This window comes from Tiliqua scincoides, chromosome 1, assembly GCF_035046505.1.
Source record: "Tiliqua scincoides isolate rTilSci1 chromosome 1, rTilSci1.hap2, whole genome shotgun sequence".
Lineage (NCBI taxonomy): Eukaryota > Metazoa > Chordata > Lepidosauria > Squamata > Scincidae > Tiliqua > Tiliqua scincoides.
In genome coordinates this window covers 257,048,370-257,075,094 of record NC_089821.1, presented here as the reverse complement: position 1 = coordinate 257,075,094, position 26,725 = coordinate 257,048,370, and the positions used below count along the sequence as shown (strand labels likewise).

Genomic DNA, 26,725 nt, shown 5'->3' with positions numbered 1-26,725 from the left:
AATATGGAGTATGTATATTTGTATGCTCATGTCCCATTTCCAGACTTTTCAAGTAATCTAATTTAGGCTATATGCAGAGCCATAACTAGGGTGGAGCCTGTGGGGCACCTGCTCCAGGCTCTCCACCAAGGGGGAGTGCAAGACTGGCCCCAGGCTCTGCCCTACTTACAGAGGACACTGTAGCCACTTCCTGCTCCTAGCCTCCAGAGGAGAAGCAATGGGCCACGTGAAGTGGCCACAGCACCCGCTCCCTCCTCTAGCTTGCTTGCGGTGCAAAGGCAGTCTCCTCTGGCCTCTTCCTGAAGGAGGAGCAGCAGCTACGCATGCAGCCAGTGCTGCCTTCTCTAGGGAGAGCCCAGAAATGATATCATGCAATGTTGTGACATCACTGCCTGCGGGCACTGGGGCATGACAGTGTGACGTCACTGCTCCAGGTGCCAGGGCAGGTTGTGACACCTCTGGCTATATGTGTACCAAACTACAGCTTTCTTGGTAGTGTGGTATTTGTGTATTTGGAACTTCATGTTTGAACCTAATCATAAAGTGAGATGCTAGATGTATTAGATGAACTAATAATGAAAAGGCTGGAAGCAAGTTTTCAAATGGCACTGAATTCATCTGTGTAAAATGTGATTTTGCAGTGACTGCCGGCTTAAATGAGGTCAGAAGGAAAAGTTCTTGGCATAATTGGGAATACCCTTATAAATAACCTATACAATGCTGTAGAGTGCAGTGTACTCAACATTTATTAAAAGTAGGCGGATTATTGCCATGACAAAAAAACTGAAAGCAACAAAGCTTGGTTTTGTCATAGTGAATGGGTGAACTGACAATATGAAAACCTTTTGTATTTTTGCCTCTCAGCATTCTCTGAAAGCCAGGAGACCTTGTGACCAAATAACTTCCATTCAGTTCATTTTGTAATGCTCAGTAATTAATATTAAACAATGGGCTGACCCCAGGAGACCATTCAGGACTTCATCAGCACAGTGTGCAAGCCATTAAACTTGATGGAATTTATCCTTTCAGTTTTGTTGTATTGGCTTCAAGCAGTTTTCTGAATGTGAAGGAAGGAGGAAAAAATTCTGTTTGGGTAAAATGGTTGGTAAAATGGTTGTGCAGCTGCAAATTAATAAACACCAACATTTTAGGCATAATTGTGTTAAGCATTTTCCCCTGTCAAATAATTTTATCACTAAAAGGAGGTGACGGATACCAAGCTGCTCTCTCAAACAGATTTTCAGTTATAGCCGCTGGTGTGCTAAACATTATGGTCACTTCATAAAATTTATGGACTAGTCAGCATAAAGTGGCCAAATGCAAAAGAGGACAGGCCTTCTATATCCTTTAATGCTTGCACAGAAGAAAGAATTTTCTTTTTTTCAGCAATCATTATCCCAAAGGATCTTTATGGAGAACTCGTGCAAGGAAAGCGCCCTACAGGTAGACCACAGCTGCGATACATCTGCAAGAGGGATCTGAAGGCCTTAGGGTTGGACCTCAACAAGTGGGAAACCCTGGCCTCTGAGTGGTCCTCTTGGAGGCAGGCTGTGCAGCATGGCCTTTCCCAGTTTGAAGAGACACTTTGCCAGCAGTCTGAGGCAAAGAGGCAAAGAAGGAAGGCCCATAGCCAGGGAGACAGACCAGGGACAGACTGCACTTGCTCCCGGTGTGGAAGGGATTGTCACTCCCGGATTGGCCTTTTCAGCCACACTAGACGCTGTGCCAGAACCACCTTTCAGAGCGCGATACCATAGTCTTTTGAGACTGAAGGTTGCCAATACAATATAATACAGTCAAATTAGATTCAGCCATGCAGAAATTCTGTCTGCTATTAAAAGCTGGTGCATTCCAACCAGATATTTTTGGTTAAATGGAAGAAGAACTGTAATGTTTCTGGAGATGCAGTAGATTTTCAGAAATTAGTTATGGTATTAGACAAAAAAAAATTGTGTCTAAGATGTTTATCGAAAACCAAGTAAGCTTAAGGAAAAGACCTACAGCAAACAGTCCATAGTAAGTATAATTCATGCTATTCACCGAAGAATTATGTCATAATACGCCTGAATTTAAGAGAGAACTATTACAAAATGGCAATGCAATGGCATCTTTCTGAGGAAAATCTTTAAAAATATATAATTTACATGTAGGAAATTTTAATATTGTTTTCAGGATGAATTTTTATCATATTAGGGCCCAATCCTATCCAACTTTCCAGTGCTGGTGCAACCATGCCAATGGGCCATGTGCTGCTTCCTGTGTTGGGGAGGAAGTCACAGAGGCCTCCTCAAGGTATGGGAATATTTGTTCCCTTACCTCGGGGCTGCATTGTGACTGCACCGGTGCCAGAAAGTTGGATAGGATTGGGCCCTTAGTCATTTATGGAGTGGTCCTTTTAAAAGAGCTAATTACTACTGATGAATTATAGTAAAGGTGATAAAAAAAAAAGTTAGGTATGCTAGCCTATTAAAATAGTTTATTTTAAAAAGACCCCAGAGTGGCCATTTACTACTACTCCAAAGGAACTGCAGTAAGGTAATTCTCTCATTAAAAGAGAAAATTTTGACTGGTGAAACTTTTCTTGTCCCTGCTGCACTATTCATATACCTGGCTGAAATGGCCTCTCTGCTACAGGAAGTACAGGAGCATGGCCCTCTCTTGCATCTGGTTACATATTTGATTTACCCCTTGCTGAATCTCTGTCAGAAATTCCAGTACTGATTTTTCATCCTGCCTAGATTTGTTCATCCAAGTGCAATAACACTGTATTGCGGCTTTTGCAGACAGCTTTGAAATGTGGTACAAATACTACAGGACATGCCTGATTGTTTTGTTGCATAAGGTAATGGACGTGATGGGTTCCGACATGCTGCTGTGGATTGAGCTGGTGGGAGGTAATGCTGAGTCATTGCTAATACTGCTGAAGCAGGTGCCTCAATGTTTCAGATCCAGAAAGCTGAGGAGAGCAGGTGTTAATTGATGAGCTGGAGCCATGTCTTGGCTGCAGTCATGAGGCACTTAGCAGCTGGCTGTGAGAGAAGCTGCTCCTGGGAAGCATCTCTGTGTCTCCCTCTGTGTCTGGTGAGAGCCTCCCCTTTCTGTTTCTTCAATGTCTGCTTTTCCTAGTGTAAGCACTTCTTAAGGGAGCAATAAGGATAAATGGGATGTATTTATCTGGCTATGGTCAAATCTCTGTACGCATCATTGTAAAGAATCCTTTGGCCTCTTCTGGAACAGCAGTATTGCATGAAATATGTGAATAGCCCAGGCTTTCAGGATACTTACAGAAAGGCTTAGTTTTTTTCCAGGAGAAACGTGCACTCAGAGCCAAATTTGGGTTGTTGTTCCACCATGCAGATGTGTTTTGGGAGGAACAAGATTATACTATCTACCTCTCATAAGAAGCTGCCATGCAGTCTTTTAAAAAACGCCTATAAAAATGTATCTGTCTTGCAGTATAGGTGAATACTGTGCATAATTCTCATAAAATAAAAAGTTAGATGTATTTTCAGTGCATCTCCTGTAGATAGACAGCAAGCAACCTCTTATTTAAACAAGATCATCTGCTCCTTCCACTTATGGGCATGGTTGGTATGTGGAAATGGTATTTGTGTGTTGTTGATATGAATCATCTCAGAGATTAAGGTACACAGAATTCCAGATAATAGTGTATCCGCTTCATTTCCCACTTGAACCTGATGAACAAAACACTAATAACTCTTTGTCAAAGTTATTTGGTGTAATGTGGCCTATATATTACTGTGCTGTAACATCTCAGGGATGAAGCTGTAGCTCAATGGAAGATCACAACTCTTACAGAAGGTCACAGGTACAGTCCCTGGCATCTCCAGGTTGGGCTAGGAAAGACCCACAACACTGAAGAGCCACTGTCAGTCCGAGTAGACTATACAGAGCTAGAAGGACTAATGGTCAGAGTCCGTGTAAGGCAGCTTGATATGTTCATCAGTAGGACTAAAATGAGTTGGCCCAATTTGCAGGTATCAAAATTAGGGAACATTTTAGCAATGTTTAAGGAAGGGTTTGGGCAGGGGTTAGCAACTTTTAGGGGAAAGGGGGCAGGATGTAAAGCGATGTTGTAATCATGTCTCCGCCAAAATTCCGAGTTGCCATGTTCCCAGAAGCAACTACACAGGGCTTGGCTACCTCACACGCAATTCACTGCATATCAGATGGGGAATGGTGGAGTTACCTGCCCAGGCTCAGGTGTCTGGAAGAGCACAGGGTGGGTGGTTCCACCAGCCCCTGTCAGGCATACAGCAAATTGGGCAAGTGGTTTTCCTCCCATGCCGAGCTCCACGTGGGCTGAATGAGTTTGGGTGGTGGTCCGCATGCCGTAGCTGTCCTTGAAGACTGTTTAGAAATTTTAACTAGTGCAGAGGAACAAGAAATGGAGAAGAGAGAAAATTCTATATTCACTAAGACAAATTGGTGTGGCTGCCACATCATGTGGAAATGGGGTAAGGGTGGGGGAGAGGAAAAGAATTCCTCCCCCCACCCCACCCAGCCCAAATTTTCCAGCATTCTTTAATGTTGTCTCTTTGTTAAATTCAAATTTATTTTTATTGTAGTTTATCATGTTCTTTCAACATGTTGTCAGCCGTCTTGAGTGCATCCCTTGTGAGAGGGAAAAGATGAAATACACATTTTTAAATAAATTGGTGTATTTGCTCTTTAAGTAATCACAACTGTGTCCATCAATATCATTTTCTCCTATATCCAAAAGGCCTAGAAATTGTAGTTGCCACAGTTTAAATATATGTCTTTGTTCTTCTTATAAGCATTTATTTACAACAAAATGAACAATGATTTACCCAGCATATGCCCATCAAAAACTAGACTTCCCCTGATCCACAGACCAGTGCAGTTGCTGCCCGTCTCAGAAATTTCATCTTAGGCATCCTATTTCAAACAATGCAAGACCAATATAAGTCAGCCTGGCCATTTTACTCGTAGCAATATATCAGTTTGATGCCACATTATGCGCACAGGGACATTCCAAGGGCGTTACATTGCCTAAATCTTCAAAAAGGGTATTTTTCCATTCAGTTATCAGCATATGTACATGAACAGCAGATGCAGAAATGGGAATAGCCTCAACCCCTAATTAATCTTGCCTTTTTCACCATCAACATAATATCCCTGTCATTGACACAGAAAGATGGGAGCTTTATGGAGGACAGTCTGTCTGTTTCATGCCACAGAGGTAAGGAGGAGGGTCAAGGGAACCCACCAAGAGGCAAATATATGCAAATCAGTGTTGCTGTTTTCATTCATCATTTTTATAGGTAGTTTGGAAGGAAAACTAATTAAAGTAATTACAAGTTATTCTTTTTGGTTTGCACATATTAAAACCCACTTGCATATATAATCAGTATTGTTAATGTGACAGATTTTGTTGGCATCCTTCAGTCTCGGAAGACTATGGTGTCACGCTCTGAATGGTGGTTCTGGAACAGAGTGTCCTCTCCAGTGCGCGAAGCCTGGGTAAAGTAGGTATGGAGGATAGGCTGTTACCCATGCAGCAAATACCCCCTCTCCGCGTCGCTGAAATGGTCCAATGGAAAGGCAGAAGCCAATACGGTTGGTTCCAGCGGTGTCGCAGGAGTTGCCAGAACGTGACTGTGTTCAGCCATGAACTGCCTCAGGGACTCCGGCTCCGGATTTTGCCTCGAGGTTGACTCCTGAAGCCTTTTCCATAACTGGATGTAGCCACAAGGCAGTGGAGGTTTGGGATCAGAGTTTTCCTTCTCTCAGATGAGCTGCCTTCCCAGGCTGACGAGTCCCATCTACCCAGTGGCTGTTTAGTCGCCTCTTACGACAAGTGTGACAAGGGAAAAGCAAAGTGGATGTTTCCTCTGCTCTTCCTTGTGTGCCTGTGTATATATTTTTCACTGTTAAGCACATTTGGTATTTTGGATGCACGCAGCACACCTGTAGGCCTGTCATGACAAAATCTGGCCTTTTAAAAATTAATTGCTGTGCTGTTGGATATATGTGTACATTCACTAACTGCTGTGGAGAACTTGAACCTGGTGCCTCCATGTTTTTACATCCCAGTCCAGAAGCTATACATAGGTGCAACAGCACATATATTGAGCAGCATCAGTACAGCTACAGAGGTATTTCATGCAAGAAACACTAACGCCAGTCCATCCTGCCTCTTCTGGCGATCTCATTGTAGCTGTTTTCTTTAAATTATTTATCAAGAGCATAGGGTTGCACTGTGACAAGGCCATTTCGCTGAAGGTCCAGAAAGCTTCTTGAATGGCACTCAGAATGATCTCTCCTGTCCAGCTCCCATCATGCTCTTCTCTACCCACCTTTTCCATGTAAGGAATTAGTATGTTCTGTATGTATGCTGAATGTCAGACTTGCAAGATTCATACCCAAAACTCTGGGGGTTAGCACTGGTTCCCTTCTTGTTGTACCATAAGGGTAACTAATTGGAAAGTTTGTCATAACAGTCCATGATCCTCTTGGCCTAGAAAAATTCCTCAGGATCTCAGCAATTGTGCTGTGCAACTAGATCTTGAAGCTTAGAGGCAAGCGGGTATGCTAGTATGTATGAGGAAGGTATCCTTGAAGCCAGTGCTCACCCCTTGAAGCAGATCGCTCAGTAATAAAGACTCATTTAAGCATGTGCCGTTTCATCACTGTATAACCACATTCAGCTTCCCTCCCACACAATCAGTCAAGGAAGGGACTTTCAAGTGCTTTCTTTGTATCATGTGACACTTTGTATTGACTCAAGTCAATATAAAGCACTTTAAGCACTTACGAAATGTACTAAGTACTTTTATTAAAAGTCAGTGTGATGTATGGGCCACAGTGCTAGCTTTGTAGGAAGCTAATGTTCAAATCCCTGCACATCTGCAAAGCTCATGGGGTGACCTTCTGCATTTCTCTCACTCAGGCTGAAACTAGACTTTGTACCACAGAGGCAAGCTTCCCAATCCCTTGAAGGCTGCCTAGTGGAAAGTCATTGACAGTCATACAGATCTATGGTAAGGCCACACCTGGAGTATTGTGTCCAGTTCTGGTCACCACATCTCAAAAAGGATATAGTGGAAATGGAAAAGGTGCAAAAGAGAGTGACTAAGATGATTACTGGGCTGGGGCACTTTCCTTATGAGGAAAGGCTACGGCGTTTGTCTAGAAAAGTGACGCCTGAGGGGGGACATGATTGAAACATACAAAATTATGCATGGGAAGGATAAAGTGGATAGAGAGATGATCTTTACACTCTCACATAACACCAGAACCAGAGGACATCCACTAAAATTGAGTGTTGGGAGAGTTAGAACAGACAAAAGAAAATATTTCTTTACTCAGCGTGTGGTTGGTCTGTGGAACTCATTGCCACAGGATGTGGTGACGGCATCTGGCCTGGATGCCTTTAAAAGGGGATTGGACAAGTTTCTGGAGGAAAAATCCATTACAGGTTACAAGCCATGATGTGTATGTGCAACCTCCTGATTTTAGAAATGGGCTATGTCAGAATGCCAATGCAAGGGAGGGCACCAGGATGAGGTCTCTTGTTATCTGGTGTGCTCCCTGGGGCATTTGGTGGGCCACTGTGAGATACAGGAAGTTGGACTAGATGGGCCTATGTCCTGATCCAGTGGGGCTGTTCTTATGTTCTTATGTGGGGCTCTTCTTCTTATGTGGGAAGAGGTGTAAAGGGCCAGGTGCTTGATGCCTGCACTTTTCACCCAATCAGGGTCAAAAACCAGGAAGAGTGACAGATGGGCAAAGGGGAATGATTAGAGGGGGACATGGCAGAAGGCACAGTTGTCTGGGCTGCATGGTGCCTCTTCTTCACAGTGGCCCCCAAACTGTACACCTGGGAGATATGGGAGAACAAACTGGGAGGTTTGTTTTATCTCCTATCTGCCCACTTTTCATTGTTTTTTGAAGACCTGGCTGATGTCAGCAGGTCTTCAATCAGATTGTGATGACTGGTGGCTCTCTGGTGGGTTTTTCAGCTGTGCTTTGCTTAGTGGTGATGTTTTGTTCTAAGAGTTTTTTTCCTTTCTATTTGTATGCGTGCATAAAAACAAATATAAATTGATTTATATAAAATATATACATTTTCCTTTTTAATACTCAGCTGTTGGTGGACTGTTGTTTTATGAAAGCCTGCTTGAGCATATGTGTTGGCATGGAAAAGCAGAGTATTATTTTAGTAACACTATGTAAGTGAACAGATATAAGAGAAATACAGGTGTCCTGGAATCTTATACTTCTCAGGGAAACAGAGACCTAGAAACAGTAGCCTGATAGCTTTTACTACTGCATACTGAAATGCATGCAACTAACAGATACAGATTATAGCCGAGCATTTCTATAAGCTGGGTGTGGAGAGGGAGCTGCCTTCCAGTGCACCTTTGAGTAGAAGAATGCTTTTACCGTATTCCAGCTGATTTCCATTCTTTCATCCCAATATAATCCAATCAGGTTGACATAAATTCACCTCAGTGTAGTGGTTTCACTAAGCAGTCTCTGAAATTTGACATTCCAGTCGTAAAATTGGCAAGTTGCAGTTTTTATTTAATATTTTCTGGTTGCCAGGGCTGCTTATAATCACAGTTCTCAAGGCCTCAGACAAAAAGGATGCTCTGAGAGGCTCCAGCTCATCATAATGAAATGCTAGAACTCTGCATTCTCTCTAAATCTGTTGTGACAATCCAGTTTCATGCATGGTAGTACATTAAATTGTAAGGACTTCAGACAAACGAACAGTGCTGATTGCTGAAAGAGAGAGATCCAGTCATTATCGAGGAAAATTACATTGATTTTGTATTTATACTGAATCATGCAACAAAGTGTTCAACACTTAAGGGTATTAGAATGTATGAGGGATGATTGATGGAAAGGTCTTTGGTGACACCAGTTTGCACAGGAATACAAATACTGCAGGAAATAATTGGCTGTCTTAGGCACTTTCACTCCAAATGTATTAAAAGGTGTTCTTGAGGTCTGTGAAAATGCAAATGAGTTTTGTGCAGAATTTTTATGGAATAACTATAGGACAAATCTGACTTAAACTGCAACTCTAATGGCTAAAAGATTGAAGTAGGTAATGTAATAAATATGAACGTTCTTATTTAAGTTTGCTGGAAGTTGGTATTTGGCCATATTTATAACTATGGTAGCACTACTTCCAACTCTTGGTTCAAGTAAAATATAACAGCCCAGTTGGGCCTTGCCTTCAAAGAAACATGCTTTCCACTGGCAGCAGCAGCCGAAATAGTGCCATGAAGCATGCTGAATAGAGTGCTGCTGGAATGCCAGTGGGAAGGCCAGAGCCTTCCTGTGTGCATATATGAAGCACCAATTACCCACTGAGGAAGGTAAGGTGGCGAGGGATGAGAGGGCAGGATGGAGGTGAAACTGAGTGGGGCGGAGGAAGGAATAGGGGGCAGGAGGGCTGCAGAAGGGGGTAGATCTGGCGGTAGTGGCCTCCCTGCCTCTCTGTCAGACTTGCACCAGCAAAATAACTGGTGCAGGTCCAAGTAGACCCATTGTAGTGCAGGAGGCTTATAGAGGAGAATGGGGATTAAGGGCTCAGTCCTATCCAACTTTCCAATGGTGGTGCAGCCGCAATGCAGTCCCAAAGAAAGGGAACAAACATTACCTGGAGGAGGCCTTCGTGACAACCCCTTTCCTGCAGGATGCAGTGCATTCCCTGTTGGCACAGGTGCACCAGCGCTGGAAAATTGGATAGAATTTGGCCCTAAGTCTCTTGCTCCATCCACTGCCCCTGCTGGATACAGCACATGCCTTTTTGGTGTGGCTTCACCAGCGGGGAGGAGAGGGTGGAGGGAAGCATAGAATTGGGCTGTAAGGTTTATGAAAAACAAGGAACACATTTGATTACAAGCCAAGCTTCTGATAAACCATCAAATCAAATGATTGTAGTAGCTAAACTGAATGAAAATGAACACGTATACAGATGCAGCTGCCTGCAGGTTTAAATGTTTATGGATATTGCACATCCATGTATATTAGAAAGGAGATCACTTGGATGTAGTAATTGGCAGACCCAACCACTCTGGCATCTCCTTTGAATGTCTGAAAAATTGATAGAAGCTAAGAAGTGGTCCAGTGTGCTGTAGCTGTGCTGCACAGACCTGGCTCATGGCAGCAATCCTTTCTGCAGCATTTATCCTGAAACATGTGCAGATGAAATTTTTAAAAGAGATGAAGGCAGTAGTTTTCCTCTTAGTACAGTCATCACACTGGTCTCAACCGTGTAGTGACTGTGCGACGACAATTCCCTCTTCCAATGTAATTCACCATCTGCACCTGTTCCATGGAAAGGGGATGGAACAGGTGCAGGTGGTGAATTGCCTTGTTGCCAGGGAAAGTCTGTTCACCTTTTTACAGAAATAAGCACCCAAACAAGCCGTGTCTGTGTTCCAGTGCTGGAAGGTGGAGGAGACCAGCATCCTTCGAACAGGAAAACTCAGATCATGGAGCCATTGTTCAGAAATTATGGGCCTTTACTGTGTAAGAGGGCAAAAACCTGTTCAAGTTTTTCACTTTATGCAGAGAGTATTCCTATGCAAAATATGTTTTTAAATATTAAAACAAATTTAAGGACCATTTTTAAAAAGGTCACAATGGAGCTGGTGCTGGCAGAAGAGAAAGTGGGGATGGGGTTTGTCTTTTCAGTGATGTCATTGTTGCAGTCCAGTAGATGCCTGTAATATTCACACAACAATATTTGCAATGCAGTATTTTCATTATAAAGGACAGAACAGTGAAGAGACACGTTTCAACAGTAATCTGCTTTTGTGCTTTTAGTATTTCATTCCCAATAAAAGTGATAGAACCTGGAGGAAAATGCCTATAGCTAAAAAGTTAAGCAAATAAGGTTTTTCAGAATATGAAATGGCTGTACAACCTTTAAAAATGAAACCCATGTTTTCATGTTCAAGCCACAGTGAGTTCAAGGTTTCCAGGCAGTAACTAGCAAGGGTTGAGTTGGAGAGAAAAGGCAGAGGTATCAAAGAGTAGCAACCTGAGGTCTCCTTCCCAAACAAGCTCCCAAGCTGTCACTCCAACTACTCACACCACTGGAAGCTCAGGGTGGGATCCCATCAAGAAGCTGCATTTCTAGTTAGGTTTATTCAGTGGGGGAACAGATTAGACCCCACTACCACAAGCTGGGTGTGATGATTCCATGGCCTGTCTCTAGACTCCTTGTCTGTCATCACACTGGTCTCAAGACTGGTCTCATCACACCTTCGGTTCTGGAAAAGAAAATGATTCTGTGGTCCACACCATAGGGAATGGTCTTTCCCTATGGTCTGCACCACATAATTTTTTTGTTTCCATTTCCACTAATCTCTCCAATTTTTCCCCTTCTTCTTTCTTTCTGACATCCTAAAATCTCCATTTCCAAACCCCGGGTCTCTCTGGGAAACTCACCTAATGTCCCTGAGACCCTTCTCTTCCTCTTCTTTCTTTCCCCCTTCACATTTGCACTACTACTTGTCCATGTCTCCTTCCAAGGACCTCATCATCCTTTTCTCTTCCTAACAACTACTTAGACTTAGGGTCTTGCAGCAAGTGACTTGTCAGAGATCGTTATGGCCTTTTTAGCTTACAGTCAGCTGGTGGGCAAGCTTAGCTAGCTATTGTTTTATTGTTGTTTTTTTAATTTCTCCTTCTCCATTTTTGTTAACTATTCCCACAATAAATTTGTTTTTGTTGCACCTTTCACTTTAGTCTCCCTTTTCCGTTCCCTGCAGAACTATATAGCTGTGCCATTGGCCACTGCACAAGATCCCTGCATACAAATTGGTTTTCCCCCATGTGTGCATCTTACGTGTGTCTAAAAAGGACACTCAGTTAACACCCCTCCTGACTAAAATCCAGAGGGCCACTCCTGGGAATAAGCTTGTTCTGTGAAAAAGGATTTTTTTCCTTCTAGGCCGATTTCTTTCATCCATCGCTGCTGGCGGGGACTTAAAGGCCCTGCCGTCCATGTCTAAAGACTCCACTCCTTCCACTGAAATAAAGGAGGCGGCTCACTCACATAAGAGCTCCAGATAAGCATCAGAGACATGTGGGGTTCAGGTTTGAGGCAAGGCACTACAACATGACTTTTCCTCCAGGGAAGCAGCTCTCAATCCTCCCCTCCTAAGATATAGGTACAGGAGCCCAGATCTGTTCCTGGTTATGAAATGTAGCATCCTTCCCTGACTACTTTCTGCCCAAGAAACTAGTTTGCTTCTGCAGTGAGTGTGTTTCTTAGAGAGGAGAAGTGGACTAAAATCAGGACCTGACTTGAGTATGCTTTGTTTCTATGTCAGTTGTGACTCTTGAAGTATGCTGGCAAATGTTGTTTTTACTTTACGTGTTGGTCTCCTTGCTGCAAGGCTCTTGTTTTGTTTAGTTCTCTCTTTCTGTTGCAGCTGCAACATTCCAGTTCTGTTAGTGTATCTTCTTATGATGCCCAAAACTAGGGCTGCTGACTGTGCAGTGTTGCAGATCTCATTTGCTCTGACATTGATAATGTTTAAACTCAAATTAAGACTTAAAATGTCAGAAGCAAATGAAGTGGATGAAAACTACTGATTTCTTTTGGCCACTGGAAAACAAGCAGGTGACTGGCTGCTAATCAGAGTTGCTTGACAGCTGAAGTTAGATGTAGCTCTGCATTTTGTATGAAATAAAATGGGCACATAGGAAGCAGAGCTTGAAGCCATCTACACACTGCCTCCTGTCAGGCCTCCTGGGGTCCGTCTATGTCTGCAAAAAAACTGTTATTGATCACTCATTGGTCAAGAATTGGACTTTTCTCTTCATAGGTGAATCAACTGCCAAAGCAGCTCTTTAGAGCTGTGGAAATTTTAATGGAAACCACTAAGCCATGCAGTCCACATTTCACTAGCTCTGCAATCCATCTTGCATTAAATTGCACATGCTTCTAAAGTCAGGAAAAGAAAATAATGACAGCAGCCATTGTTCTTCAAAGAAATCTTCTCCTGGCAACGTAACCTCTGACAAAGCACAAAACCGATTTGGGGGCAAGCTGAGTCCTGAATTTCACACTGCCGGTTTCTTGGCTTTGTTTTTTGATGTGCTTGCTGGTTTAAACTCTGCTGAAGATCTATTGCCTGCCACAAAGAGGGGAAAAAATGCCTGCTCCAAGTTTTGCAACATCGATTCACTGCAGGAAATGGTTGTTTTCAATTACTGGGCTGCTTTTAGCCCTGGCACTGGCAGCCGCGCCTTTGATCACATGTACAGTTTGATGCACAGTTGCCTTCTATATTGTGCGGAGCATTAAAATGAGAAAATAAACCCGGAGCCAACTGCCATCTTTAGTCAGCAGCAGCAGCATAAATAGATGCTTTGGGTTTAGCAAAGAGGTTTCTGCAGTGTGTCATGCAGAAATATAATTTTGGGTAGGGAATGAGGGCTGATTCATATATGGAAAATGGTGACATCAATGTGACTTTTTACAGGAAGTTTCATATGATAAGCTGGTCTTGCTTAACCTGGCCATCATTTGTGAATTTTCTCATTTTATTGTTTGTATGTATGTTGTGCTAGTATGTAGTGTACAAACTTTAATAATAATAATAATAATAAAACTTTATTTTTATCCCGCCCTTCTCCCTAACGGGACCCAGGGCGGCTTTATGGATTGTGGTGGCCTTTGAGTATGAGAAATTAATAGCAGCTAATGTTTCTATAAACCAATAATAATAATTAGCATTTGTATAGTGCTCTTGAATGTTCAGCATGCTTTCCACCTTATCATTATTGCACACCTGTAAGATAAGCAAGTATTATTATTCCATACTGCAGATGGATTGAGGTTGGGAAAAGCATGAATTTATGGCAGTGGTGACATTTGAACTATCGCTATTCTGATTTGTAGCTCAGTCTCTTGCAATGCAACCCTGTACATGTTTACTCAGAAGTAAGCCATATTTATTTCAATGGGACATTCCCAGGTGAGTATAGGATTTCAGTTGGGCAGCCAATCCTTTCTAAGCCCCTCCCCGCCCAGTTTTTTCAGCCACACTATCGGAGAGTGCACTGCCTCCCATGGAGAGGGGCAGTCCTGGAGGTCATTTGTTCCCTTGCCTTCACTGTCCAAATGGGACTCCTTGGACCTGCACTAGCAATTTTGCTGGTGCAAGTCTGAGTGGACCTGGGAAAGTGGATAGAGGCCAGAAAGGAGGAGAGGATATTGGGGGTGCTGCTGCTGTGCCAGTGCAGCCCCTTCTCAGCCTTGACACTCCCCAGACTCTCCAAACTTCACACTCATTTCCTGTTCTAGTGAAACATCAGATACAAAATAGTATTTTAAAAATGGGCCTTTTATTCATAGGCTCACTAAACGAAATTAGCCTCCATTAATTAACAGACCAAAGCTTTAATTGTTAATCAGTTAACATTTTCAAGCTTAGGGACTATAATGCAATAAATGAGTGAAGGGACTCTTAGGGATGTAAGGCTGTACTTGTCTCTGTATCTCTTTGGCCTGCAGCTGGATAAGCCTTTTGACCATCTTTCATGCACTTGTCTTTTACTGGAACAAATGATATGGTGAAGTAATCATGCAGAATGCTGCTGTGGAGCTCCAAACACCCCAAGGAGCACAACTTTGTTTGTCTGCTAACTTTCAGCAAAACGTATTTAAAGCTGACCAAATTCTGTTAAAAATAATGAAGCAGCATGCAGAGATTTGCTCTGTAGTTGCTGCAGGGCAAGAAAACTTGAAGTGCTCATTAGAATGCCATGAGTACTTTGGCCATCACCCACTGCATTCTAATGAGTGTCATGACTCTCCTTCCCAGCAGTGCCACTTCTACACTTCCCCCAGTTAACCGCACTATGAAGGCTTACTTCTTCAGAAGAAAAAGTGGCATTGCTATACAAGGTTGATGGAACTGGAGAATAAAAAGGTGTTGTCAGAGCTCATATTATGTGAATTGTGTAGTAGGAAGGTTGATTCATGGAAGAGTCTGGTACATCTAGTTAAAGGAGCTTAATGCTTCCTTCCCTCTCCTGTGTGGAGGAGAGTGAAAGTTTTTGCTTTCCTTTTAGAATGCACCACATTTGTGCTTTATGTATGAACTTGAAGAGTTGTAGTTTAACTAGCTGTAGTTAAAACAAACTAGGCTATCAGACCATGTTTTGTTCCTGGTTTTAGATCTTGGTTTTTTTTAACTATACAGGTGTGCCCACAATAGCCACACATTTGGAATCTGCAGATTTCAGTATCTGAAGGTTCTCGAACCTGTGGTGATCCACAGGACCTGCATGGACCTTCTAGAGGTGAGGGGAGCACAGGCCTCCCTTACCTGTGGAGGATTTCAGGGTCCTGAAACCCATGGATTTCTTTATTCACTGGTTTCCTTATCCATGGGGGTACCTACAACAGAACCCCCATGGATAATGAGGGCAGCCTGTAATTAAAGTATAATTCACATGGCCAGCCACTGCATGTGATGGTGGCATATGGGGGCAGGGCTCAGCACCACATCAGACTAATATTTAAAAAAGCACTAGTCTCGAAGGGGTTAATAGATAAACTGAGGGGTGAGTTGGAGGACACAACTACCCAAAGAATGATTACTTACTTTAGCAGCTGACTGGCAAGGCGACAACCTTCAAAGTGGTGAGGTGGGCAGCAGAAGTTTCCAGACAACCAGCAAGGCAGTATTGGAAAACCTAGAATGGAGAACAGATCCAAAAAGCCTCTTAGGGCAAATGAAAAAAGACCTCACTGGGCAGCAGCACTAAACCCCTTAGAAACAAAAATGACAGGTAACTAAGAACATCCTAACATTTTTAAAATGCCCAATTAAGTGCTTGATATTGGAGTTGGCAACAGTGTCCCATGATGTGTGTCAGCTCAGATACTTCATATACATCAAAATCATACTTCCTAGCCCTGCTAGATTAAGCTGTGTCCCAGATGGAGACTGAGCCTTATTGTTACATAGGATTGGGGTGAATTCTCAGTTCTTTTAGGGGTTTTGCTGCAAGAAGTCCATGTCCTTAGTTTTTTTTTTCCGGAGTCTGTTGCTGCTCTGAAAAAAACATTTCAAAGTGAAAGTGAAGTGAATTAAATGAATTAAATATTTCAGCATTATTATGATTTATAATAGTTATATACACAACTTTCCAACAAAAATTTTCAAAGTTGTTTACATAGCAAAGGAATGAAGAAATGATTCCCAGTCTCAAAGGAGCTCACATATTTTGTGAACTTCTTTGTTGCAAAGCAATGTATAACTATGCTAAATAATAACACTGTAATTTTAAATTGGTGTTCACATACATATTTCCCTAACTTCTTAATAGCTGCCTTTTTTTAAAATTAAGATTGTTTTAGACATCTAGGTGGGAACAAGTTCTTTGTTCTCAGGTTTGATGGGAAGATCAGAAGAAACTTTGGTGGGGGTGAGAGTATGTGACAGTCAACTTACAATGATTAATTTATCCAGGAATTAATGTATCCATGACAATCTGTGTGTCATCGTGTACCCTTTTCTGTAATCAAATCATAAGAACACACAAGCCATTCATTTAGAGCAGTCATTTCAAGGGTGCCCTGGTCTTGCTTAAAACATTTAGTCCTTGCAAATCTGGGCAACCAAACCTGTAATGATGTATTTGAAGCAAACTCTAAATGGAAAGACATTTATGTTGCTGTGGAATAAGAGTTATGTTCTTTCCACATCCTTTCATTGTCCTTCATCTTGATACTGACACCAAATAATGCTCAAAAAAAGGACACCAACTTTTAAAAATGTTGTCTAATTTCTTCCAAAAGCATAAATGTTTAACTAAGGTCCAGACCAAATATGCAAAAACTAATGGGGAAATTAGCATTTCCTGTGGCATGACTGCACATATGGTTGCAAAACCCATATGGGTTTCCTTATCTGTGATTTTTTCCCCCATAGAATCAACCAGCAGTTCCCAAACTGTGGATCGCCATCCACCAGAGGGTTGCAACCTGATGTTTGGGGATTGTGAAACAGACAAGTTAATTGCTGACAAGGAAAATGCATTGAGCCCTATGGAAAGTCAAACTGAGCCGCACATGCCTGTTTACTCATGAGTAGGCAAATGCACCTCAGCGCTTATGGAAGGTCAGGTGAAGGGGAACACAAGGCCACCAGAATGGTCCCAATCTGATGAACATGGAGTTCAACAAACACACCAGAAGGCAGTCCTGCCAGAGTAACCAAGATAAAAACAGAGGCTTGAGCAGCTGGTACGGTGAAACTTTTATTTTGTTTAGTCATGTAAAGCTAGGTGGGTCCCAACAGAGAATCACTTTAAAGAGTGGCTAGAAGGTTTGGGAACTACTGGAATAAGCCAAATACCTTTTCACTTTTTCGTCTGTGAGTTAATAATAATAATAATAATAATAATAGGTATTTATATACCGCCTTTCTTGGTCTTTATTCAAGACTTTATTCAAGGCGGTTTACTCAGACAGGCTTTATTTAAATCCCTTATTAAATAGGGATTTTTACAATTTGAAAAATCTTCCAAATCTTCCATGTAGGTTTTGAATGTATGGTTGCAAAACCAATGTGGTTGTCAATATCTGTGTGTTTAGAGTCCTCAAAGGAGATGGAACAGCACTCTAGACCAGTGATTTTCAACCTTTTACGTCTTGCAGCACACTGACATGGTACTAAAATTATCAAGGCACACCATCAGTTTTTGGACCTTTGACAAGGCACACCATGCTGTTGGTGAGGAGCTCACATCTCTCAATGGCCCTACTATTAAATGGCCCTCCCACAAACCCCCATGGCACACATGCAGACCATTTGCATCACAACAGTGTGCCCTGGCACAGTGGTTGAAAATGGCTGCTCTAGACGGTCTTCCAGCAAAGCCTTCCTTCGCCAAAGCTGTCCTCATTTTCGGCATTAAAAGGAAGTCATTTCCTCTGCATTGCTTGTGGTGAGTAGGGTTTTTCTATGTGAAAGCAGTTCTAGTTGAATTTGACTGATTACAATCAACCTGTTTCTCAATCAATCAATCAATCAACCTGTGATGGAGGACACCACTGTTCCAACTGTTCCAACTACATTTTGGAGAAGCTGAAGGACATGGGCTATTGGAGGGATCTTGATGCATGCAGGAAGGCGGAGAGGATGCAGCACCTAAGGAATAGGCAGAAGCAGCAGTGCTCAAGTCCTCCAGGGAGCTGTTGCAAGCAACTGGGAAATGGGCAACAGGAAGAAAGAGAGAGAGAGAGAGATTGCAGGATGGGGCATGTACTTAGAGAGGGCAGCAGCCTGTCAGGAGTAAGCCTTGAGATCTTGGCAGGGCAAAGCACCCAGGACCCAGGATGCTGGCTGGCACTGTTGAGGGCACTCAGTGCATGATGAGTGCCTTCATGGAGAGGCAGACTAGTGTGATGAAAGCTGATGTGTTGAGGGGAGGGCACAAACACTAGGTGGTGATGTCATTGACAAGCTGCACAACCCTCTTCTGAGAACCCCTTTGCCTGCAGTTGTTTTATGTGCGTTTGTAAATAGCTGTTGTTGCCTTGAAATGCAGTAAGCATACTTTTGAAGAATTATTTTGGAATGTTTGTGAACAGGTAATATGGCAGTAAATTGTCTTGTTTCAAAAACCCAACTCTTTATTTGAGCCACTGATTAATCCACCCCCTTGCTGCTGAAGTAGCTGTGGAGAGTCTCTCTGATCTTTTGGGGAGAAATCACACAGATCCAGCCACACCACCTACCCTGCTTGTGTATCCTTCCCTAGTTTCAGCCAGGGTAGATTGCCCTTGGGTGACCCACGATCAGTTGACTTGTGGGTCACCTGAGGAGTTCAAGAAGAACTCTACCTTCTTGATCAAAAAACAGAACATGGGCAAAGAACTTCCCTATTAAAGTTGGATCAGCCAGTTGTTTAATTTGCCTGTGGGCTGCACACTTCTTGTTAGATTCATCAAACTGAAGCCAGGCAATAGTAATAATTTTCCACCCACTGACTGATTACTGGGGAAAACATTACACATCTGGCCTTGAATAATTTGCCCAATAAGATATTTTTATTCATTTTATGTATGTAGGTATTTGAGGCAGGGCATCGTAGGGCATAGCTTTTTCTTTGAAACATTTAGGGCACAATCCTAAGCAGGTCTACTCAGAAGTAAGTCCCATTTTGTTCAATGGGGCTTACTCTCAGGAAAGTGTGGTTAGGATTACAGCCTTATTTTTTTTAAACAAAGTCAAATACATGGAGTGTGCAGTTTTGGCCCCACTTTCCTCCCTTTGCGCACACTCTCTGTTTGCCGTTGAAAAGCGTCTTCAATCTTGTTGCAGTCCTCAAACTTTGAAGTATGGGGATGGACCCAGGGACATGCTTGTCTAAACTTGATTCAGCAAAAATGAATTGTATACTTGCTGTATGCCAATTGATTTGAGTCTCATGTTGCTTGTGGGTTTCCCTCCCTGGTTCCCACTGGGATAGCTTGTCCTGAGTGACCAGCAATCAATGTATGCTCAGAAGCAGGGAGGGGAGTTGAATTTTTGAAATTCATTCTTGGTTAAAGTACAGAACTGAACAAGGGAAAAATACTTCTCTGCAAATATTGGAGTGGTAAATCACATGATATTCCTGAAACAGGAAGTTCTCTGTCCTAAGAAGGGCGAGCTGCTTTGAGCAGGCGTAGGAAAACTGCAAGGCATTAGTAACAGCACTGGAGGATGGTCTAGTGATCTTTTGTCACAAAAGAACCCCCAGATTTGTGGGAACTTGTGGTTGCAAGTCCCACATGGGTGGGCACTCATGAATGTGACTCACAGATGAACTTTCCCACAGAATAACTGCACTTCTGGTGGTGCCCAAGATCAAAGAGAAAGTTATGCGATACATATGGCACTTTGTGCTTTGTTTTTTTAAGTTCTCCATACAGGAAAAGAAAGATTATTAAAGTCAATTCTGAAATGAATTGAAGCTGTGAAGCAGCAGCACCTGATGGATTGAGCTTTATGTGCCAATTCAGTTGCATATATAGGCCTAACCCTGTCATCTGATGGGGTGTTACCAGACAGTGTTGGACATGCTTTGCACATCCCAGTTTCCAGTCTGTGATGAAAGCTGAGCAGCTAGACTGAAGGGTTTGCCTTCTGCTTTATTCACACAATGCTGCAGTCATCAAGGGATGCTGAATATTCACATGTAAACTGTGCCAAAGATAACTAGAATCTAGCAGCTGATTACTGCAAATGGAGGACCATCTTCTAAGCCTCACCAAAAGGAAAGGCTCACCATAAGTATGTAGCCTTGCTGGATCAGGCCAGAGTTGCCTCAACAACAGAAGGTGAACATGTGAAGCTTCCATTTACTAGGACTGACCACTGGTCTGTTAACCCCGTTATTGTCATCTTTGACTGGCAGTTAATCTCCCAGAATTTATGTACAGGTCTTGTTACTTGAGATCCCTTTAACGCGGAAAAGCATAATATGTTCTACCACTGAATCATGACCAGTACAGAACAAATATGTGTTGTTTTGGGCAGCTGCACTGAATATTGAGATATACCCTCTGCAGATCTGGCGTTTCAAATGGAATTGATACAACATTGAATTAACTTGATTTCATAAAAATGATGCAATTTGCAACAAAGCAGCAACAGAAACATGTAATAGGAGGAGGTGGGGTTCAGGATGTGTAAAACCTATTTTAGCACCTTTTGGTAGAGATTTCTTGTTCCCATTGATGTTTGGTGGTGCAGGGGAGTTTTATGGGTGAATTGAGGGAAAGCTAAATGTTGTTCAGAATAAAACTGAACATCTAACTTGGTCCTCTGGCTCAGTTTATGCACGTTCTAGCTCTGCGTTTTGCTCCAAGTATTCATAGATGATCTGAGTCTGCACTTGGCTAATCTCTACCTCTTCTGTCTGTTCACAGGCTGGCCCTGGGCAACACTCTCTGTTTTTGGGTTCTTATATTGCTATTCCCATGTTGGAATTGAATGGCAACTCACATACTCAAGGGACTAGCAGTTATCCAGAGGGATGCCATCTAAGTCATCAAAGAAGGCACCAAAGAATTATTATTTTTTCTTTCTCTCAATGGTTGCAACCTTCAGTCTCGAAAGACTATGGTATAAGCCTACAGCACCCGGTATTCCCTGGCGGTCTCCCATCCAAGTACTAACCAGGCCTGACGCTGCTTAGCTTCCGAGATCAGACAAGATCAGGCATGTGCAGGGTGAGCAAGATATCCTGAGGTAGCCTGATATAGCTGGAGGTGTATGAATTCCACAGTGTGTGTGTGTGTGTGTGTGTGTGTGTGTGTGTGTGTGTGTGTGTGTGTGTGTGTGTGAGAGAGAGAGAGAGAGAGAGAGAGAGAGTCCTACTGTTAACATGTTTCTTTATACTTTTCTATTTGTTTTATATGTCTATATGTACATTCTCTCTATATGTATTTGGAACATATCATCTGCATGATAACTCCTCTCTTAGGACCCAATCCTATCCAATTTTTAAGCACCAGTGCAGCTGCAGTGCAACCCCAAGGTAAGAGAACAAATGTTCCCAAACCTTGAGAAGGCCTCTGTGACTGCCTCCTTACCACAGGATGAAGTGCATGCCCCACTGCACAGCTGCACTGGCACTGGAAAATTGGATAGGATTGGGCCCTTAGTTCTTCAAAACCCAACTTTTTTGTGAAGACTTGAGATGAACCTCTCAGTCTCACCCCTTACTACAACTAAGCCTAAGAACATGTACATGAAATAATTGCACATTCTTTTCCATTTGACCTGGCACCACTGCATGTGGTCTCCCTTGTGTCTTTTTTAGACTGTGAGCCCTGGAGGCAAGGACCTATCCTCTATTTCAGTATTTCTCAAACTGTGGGTCGGGACCCACTAGGGAGGTCGCGAGCCCATTTCAGTTGGGTCCCCATTCATTTCAATATTTTATTTTTAATATATTAGACTTGATATGGTCATATGGTATGTGACTGCATTTGGGGAAGTGTTACAGATCTGTACTTTTAACAAGCTACTATGTATATTCTTTTAACAATGATAATCAATGGGACTTAATCCTGGGTAAGTGTGGGTAGAACTGCAGCCTAGGACTGTTAAAAATTTTCCTGCTTGCTTCCGGCCATGACATCACTTCTAGTGGGTTCTAACAGATTATCATTGTAAAAAGTGGGTCCCGGTTGTAAATGTGTGAGAACCACTGCTCTATTTTAAAGCGCCATGCTTGTTTAATTAATAAACACTAGAAATAATATTCTGTCAGTTGAGGGTAACATAAGATGGAAAGAAAAAGTTGAAGATTGGAATAGGAGTAAATAATGCCCAAATCCTAACCAACTTTCCAGCACTGACACAGCTGTGCCAGTGGGGCATGTGCTGCATCCTGCAGTTGGGTGGCAGTCACGGAGGCCTTCTCAAGGTAAGGAAATGTTTGTTCCTTTACCTCAGAACTGCATTGCCCTTACCTCAGTGCTGGAAAGTTGGTTAGGATTGCACCCTAAGGGACTCTTGATAGACCACTTCAAATCATTTTCCATTGTCACTTTTTATCAATATTAATAAGATGTAAATTTTTAAAAACCTTTAAGATCAGTTTGAAAACAAGCCCATTGTTTCTTAAAGCCTGCACACCATCTGTCCAGCTGATCCCATGAAACAAAATGACAGAATCTTGGCCCAAAATGGAATAGTAATTAGAGTCCACTCTCTGGCCTAGTGGGCCAAAGTGATGAACCTTTGGGGTCAACGTGGCAAACCTAGAGGACACCAACAGTTGTGTGGTAAATGAATGTCTGGCCTGTGTCACCAATCCTGTCCCTACATGACTCAGCCTGTGGTTTGTATATCCAAGAATTTGAGTGGCAATGTCATTTCACAAACTAAAGTGTATATGTGAAATTCCTTCAGGGAAAAGCTAAAATCTCAGGCTCTAGTAAACATCTACGTCGTTTACCATTTCACAAATGGTAAACCAAGCTTGTGAAACAAAGACATATGGAGACAAGAAACTGAACTCTTGTCTGTAAATGTGTTTTTATTTTGTTTTTAAATCATGTTTTTAATTGTGTTCTTTTTAATTATTGTCCTTGGGTCCCTTTGGGGAGAAAGGCAGGTATAAATTAAGTAAATAAATAAATAAACAAACCCCTTGATGGACAAGAATTGACTAGTGCTAAGAAGCAGGTCAGGAGAGAAACTTAAACTGCAGTGGTTAAAGGGTATCAAGTGAGTTAAAACAGAAACAGCACCTATGGGAAGGTTGGGTGCTCTTGGCCCATTTGTCTATCTTACTAGGTAAAGAGGTGATGTAGACAAAGGCCAAGCTGTTATTTTTCACAGAGAAACCAAAATCTGTGGTCTATGCTGCCCATGTAGTTGTGCTACCAGTCCACACACCACTGCACACCCCAGAAAAATCACACACACACCCCCCACACACACTTGTAATATTCAAGAATGGGGCCCCAAATCCAAGCTACATTTCCATCCACTGCACTACACTGGGAATTCCACAGAGAAAATGGGTTGTTGAAATGTGCTCAGATAAGGCAGATGCCATTTCATAACAATTATATTGGCATAATTAAGACAAAATGGTGCTTTCTTTAATTCTGCCTTGATTAAAGGAGGTGTGCCAAGTTTTGCTCCCATATCAGTTTTACATCAGAGAATTAAAAGCTGCTTAGTGTGACTAATCTGTTTAGAGCAGGTCAAAAGAAAAAAGAGATTAAAAAAAAAATCTCTGAACAGTCAATCATAACAACAGCTTATTGATATTTCTTTTGTCCCAGCAAACACCCATTTACAAACCTCCTGTGCTTTTTCTATCTCTGTTGTGCTTTTGTTTCCCTCATGTGTTTAATTCATTTTTAGAATTTTCTTAACATGCTTTCTACAGAAGTTGAGAAGAAAATATCATTAAAAAATAATTTGAAATGGTCTGCCAAGAGTCTCTTACAGTCCCCAGTCCGAACCAACTTTCCAGTGTTGATGCAACAGCAGCCCAAGGTAATTCTCTTACTCTGAGGAGGCTTCTGTGATTGCCCACTATCACCACCACAGTATGCAACAGACACCCGTTGGCATGGGTGGATCAGCATTGGAAGATTAATTAGGGTTGGGCTGTTTATTATTATTATTATTATTATTATTATTATTATTATTATTATTATTATTATTATTATTATTATTATTATTATTATTAACAATAGTTAATGGGTGATACTGGGCTGGTATTGCCTCTGTTGCGAGCGGGATGAACGGTTCACAAAACTAGCCGCTATCCGGCTGCACGGCTTGCCTATCTTCCAAGGTCAGAGCGTAGGCACTCCCGGGAACAAAGACGACACAAGGCAGAAGTCCTCCACCAAACGCCTCTTTACTATATACAGTATATACAACAGTCCAGATAGCACACAAATCACGGATCACACTGACGTAGCCTTCGGCACAAACTCCACTCTGCATCTCCCACAACCCAGCTTGCCCCTGCTGGAATTTATATGAGTGTCATCCAATCAGAGTGAGGTAAAAACTGCACAGTCACTCTGACATTTCATGGGGTGACACACAGGTGACAGTCACCTGGTCTGAATCACCAGATGTTGCATCATCATCAGCTCCCAAGATGCTGTGCTGGCTCAGTCAGGCCAAGGCTTCAGGGCCTGCTCCTATTCAGACTGTAAATTACCTAGCAGTCCCGGGGATGATCCCTTAACAGCCTCTCTAGACTGAGACTCTCTGTGAACACAGTATTGTTGTGCGGACAAAATGTGGAAAAGGGGTAACATGTCTGCTCCGTTCATCTCTTTGGATGAAGGATGGGTTGAGAATGACATAAGAAGCATCTATTTTCTTTTCACTGCAGTGGAGATTCCCAAAAGATAGCTCAGGTCTAGAGATGAAGGAAGTTATTTTCATTCAGGCATGCAAATTATCTTGTGAGAATTTCCCCACACCAACCCTCCCACCTAAACTTAAACATAACTTTCCAGTTTTTTGCTTGTTACTGCCACCATAATTATTACCAATTCTTTTTTCTCCTAACTCAAACATTTTTCTACAAAACTATTTATTAATGCAGTTCTAGGATTTGCTTTCACCTCCTGTCCAACAACTTCACTCATTTCCTTCACTCATATATCCCCACCATATACGCTGATAAGTCTTCCACCTGCATTTTGCATCTCCAGCCTTTGCATTAGTACTGTTTGCCATTTAATAAGCATTAAACACACACACAGAGAGAGAGAGAGAGAGAGAGAGAGAGAGAGAGAGAGTCTGTAGTCATTAGTGTGTCTTCCTTTGTAACTCCCAAATAATATCAAGTAATTAAATCCTCCGTTTTTTTGAACTGGAGTACTGAGGCTAGCACTGCAGTCCTGTATACACTAATGTAGGAGTAACAGCCCAATCCTAATTAAATCCCCTCTCCACTGATGCTGCTGTGCCAATGGCTTGTTCCCTTACCTTGGGGCAAGCCTCTGTTGCCCTAATAGGTGTCCTGGGGTCTGTGCCAGCCGTTTTGCTGGCACAAGTCCAAGGAGAGAGAGGGAAGGAAAATCGAATGGGGGTAGGATCCTGACGCACACCAGTACCACCAGCATCCACCCCTCCCTCCTGTTTCACCGCCTGCATGTTTACCACAAAGCCTGAGGGATCTTGTTCAGATGAGGTTCTTCAATAATATACTTGCAAGGTTTTTCATCCACTGGTTGCTTTATTTATGTGTTTGTGTTGTTAGTTTATCAGAATGCTTCTTTCTTTTATCTGGTTGTACCATTTCAGTGCACATTCTTTATTTCATGGATCATAGAATCTGGCGATTTGGAGGCAGACCTCTTCAAAAGTGGTTGAGAGCTAGGATTGTAAGCCTATAGTTAGGACAAGGCCAGGCAAGGAGCATAAACCTATTTGTTATTTGGAATTTCACTGTTGCCTGCTGCTTTCTTCCACATTTTCTCCTCTACCCACAATTAAAAGATGCATTTCTACCCTGCTAGAAAATCAGGGGTGGAGACTTATACAAATGGATATAGATTCAGAGAGACAAGGTATAAACTGGACTGTTATTTAGCAAAGATGCCTGGATAGATCTCAAAACAATCATTTTCAGGTGAAGTCAGGAATGAGTTTCAGGGCCATATTGGAGCCTGAGGAGGAGAATACTAACCCTTTGGCCAAACCAGATTGTTTGGCCAAACCACTCAGCTTAAGAGCTAGAAATGTGATTTAAAACAAAAGAAATGTGACAACTTAAGGATTCTGAATTCATTGAGTAGTACCAAATCAGCATCAGCTTCTCCATCTGTCATATAAAGTCAGTAATACTCACCTACCTTTCAGTATTGTTGTGTAGATCACTCTGCCATCCTGTGATCTGGTAAATCAAGTGAAGCACTTTGAACTCTCTAACTTATGATAACACAGGCCTACAAAATTGAGGGTCAGAAAAGTCTTTCCCAAACTTTATGGTGGTTTGATATGAATTTGGGATGCTGATTCGTTTTCCCCATCTGTTTTGCCCTATCACATCTAGTTTTGGTGATATAGTATAGCCTCATTAGTGAATGGTTCAAGCAGGTTCCTCATTAGGAAGCCATGGTTTAGGCTTCCTCATGAGAAAGCTGCTTGAACCATTCACTAATGGAGAAGCTATGCCGTGTCTCCAAAATTAGACATGATAG

The 26,725-nt window shown here is 42.3% G+C and overlaps 1 protein-coding gene across 1 annotated transcript in view; it reads left to right on the top strand.

The window, feature by feature from the left end:
- The window catches only part of HHAT (hedgehog acyltransferase), a 189,751-nt gene extending 168,706 nt beyond the window's left edge, over positions 1–21,045 (top strand). The window contains exon 11 of the mRNA XM_066611755.1: positions 20,954–21,045. Within this exon, the coding sequence (XP_066467852.1) occupies positions 20,954–21,045 (92 nt within the window). The remainder of the gene's footprint in view (positions 1–20,953) is intronic.
- The last annotated feature ends 5,680 nt before the right edge of the window (positions 21,046–26,725 follow it).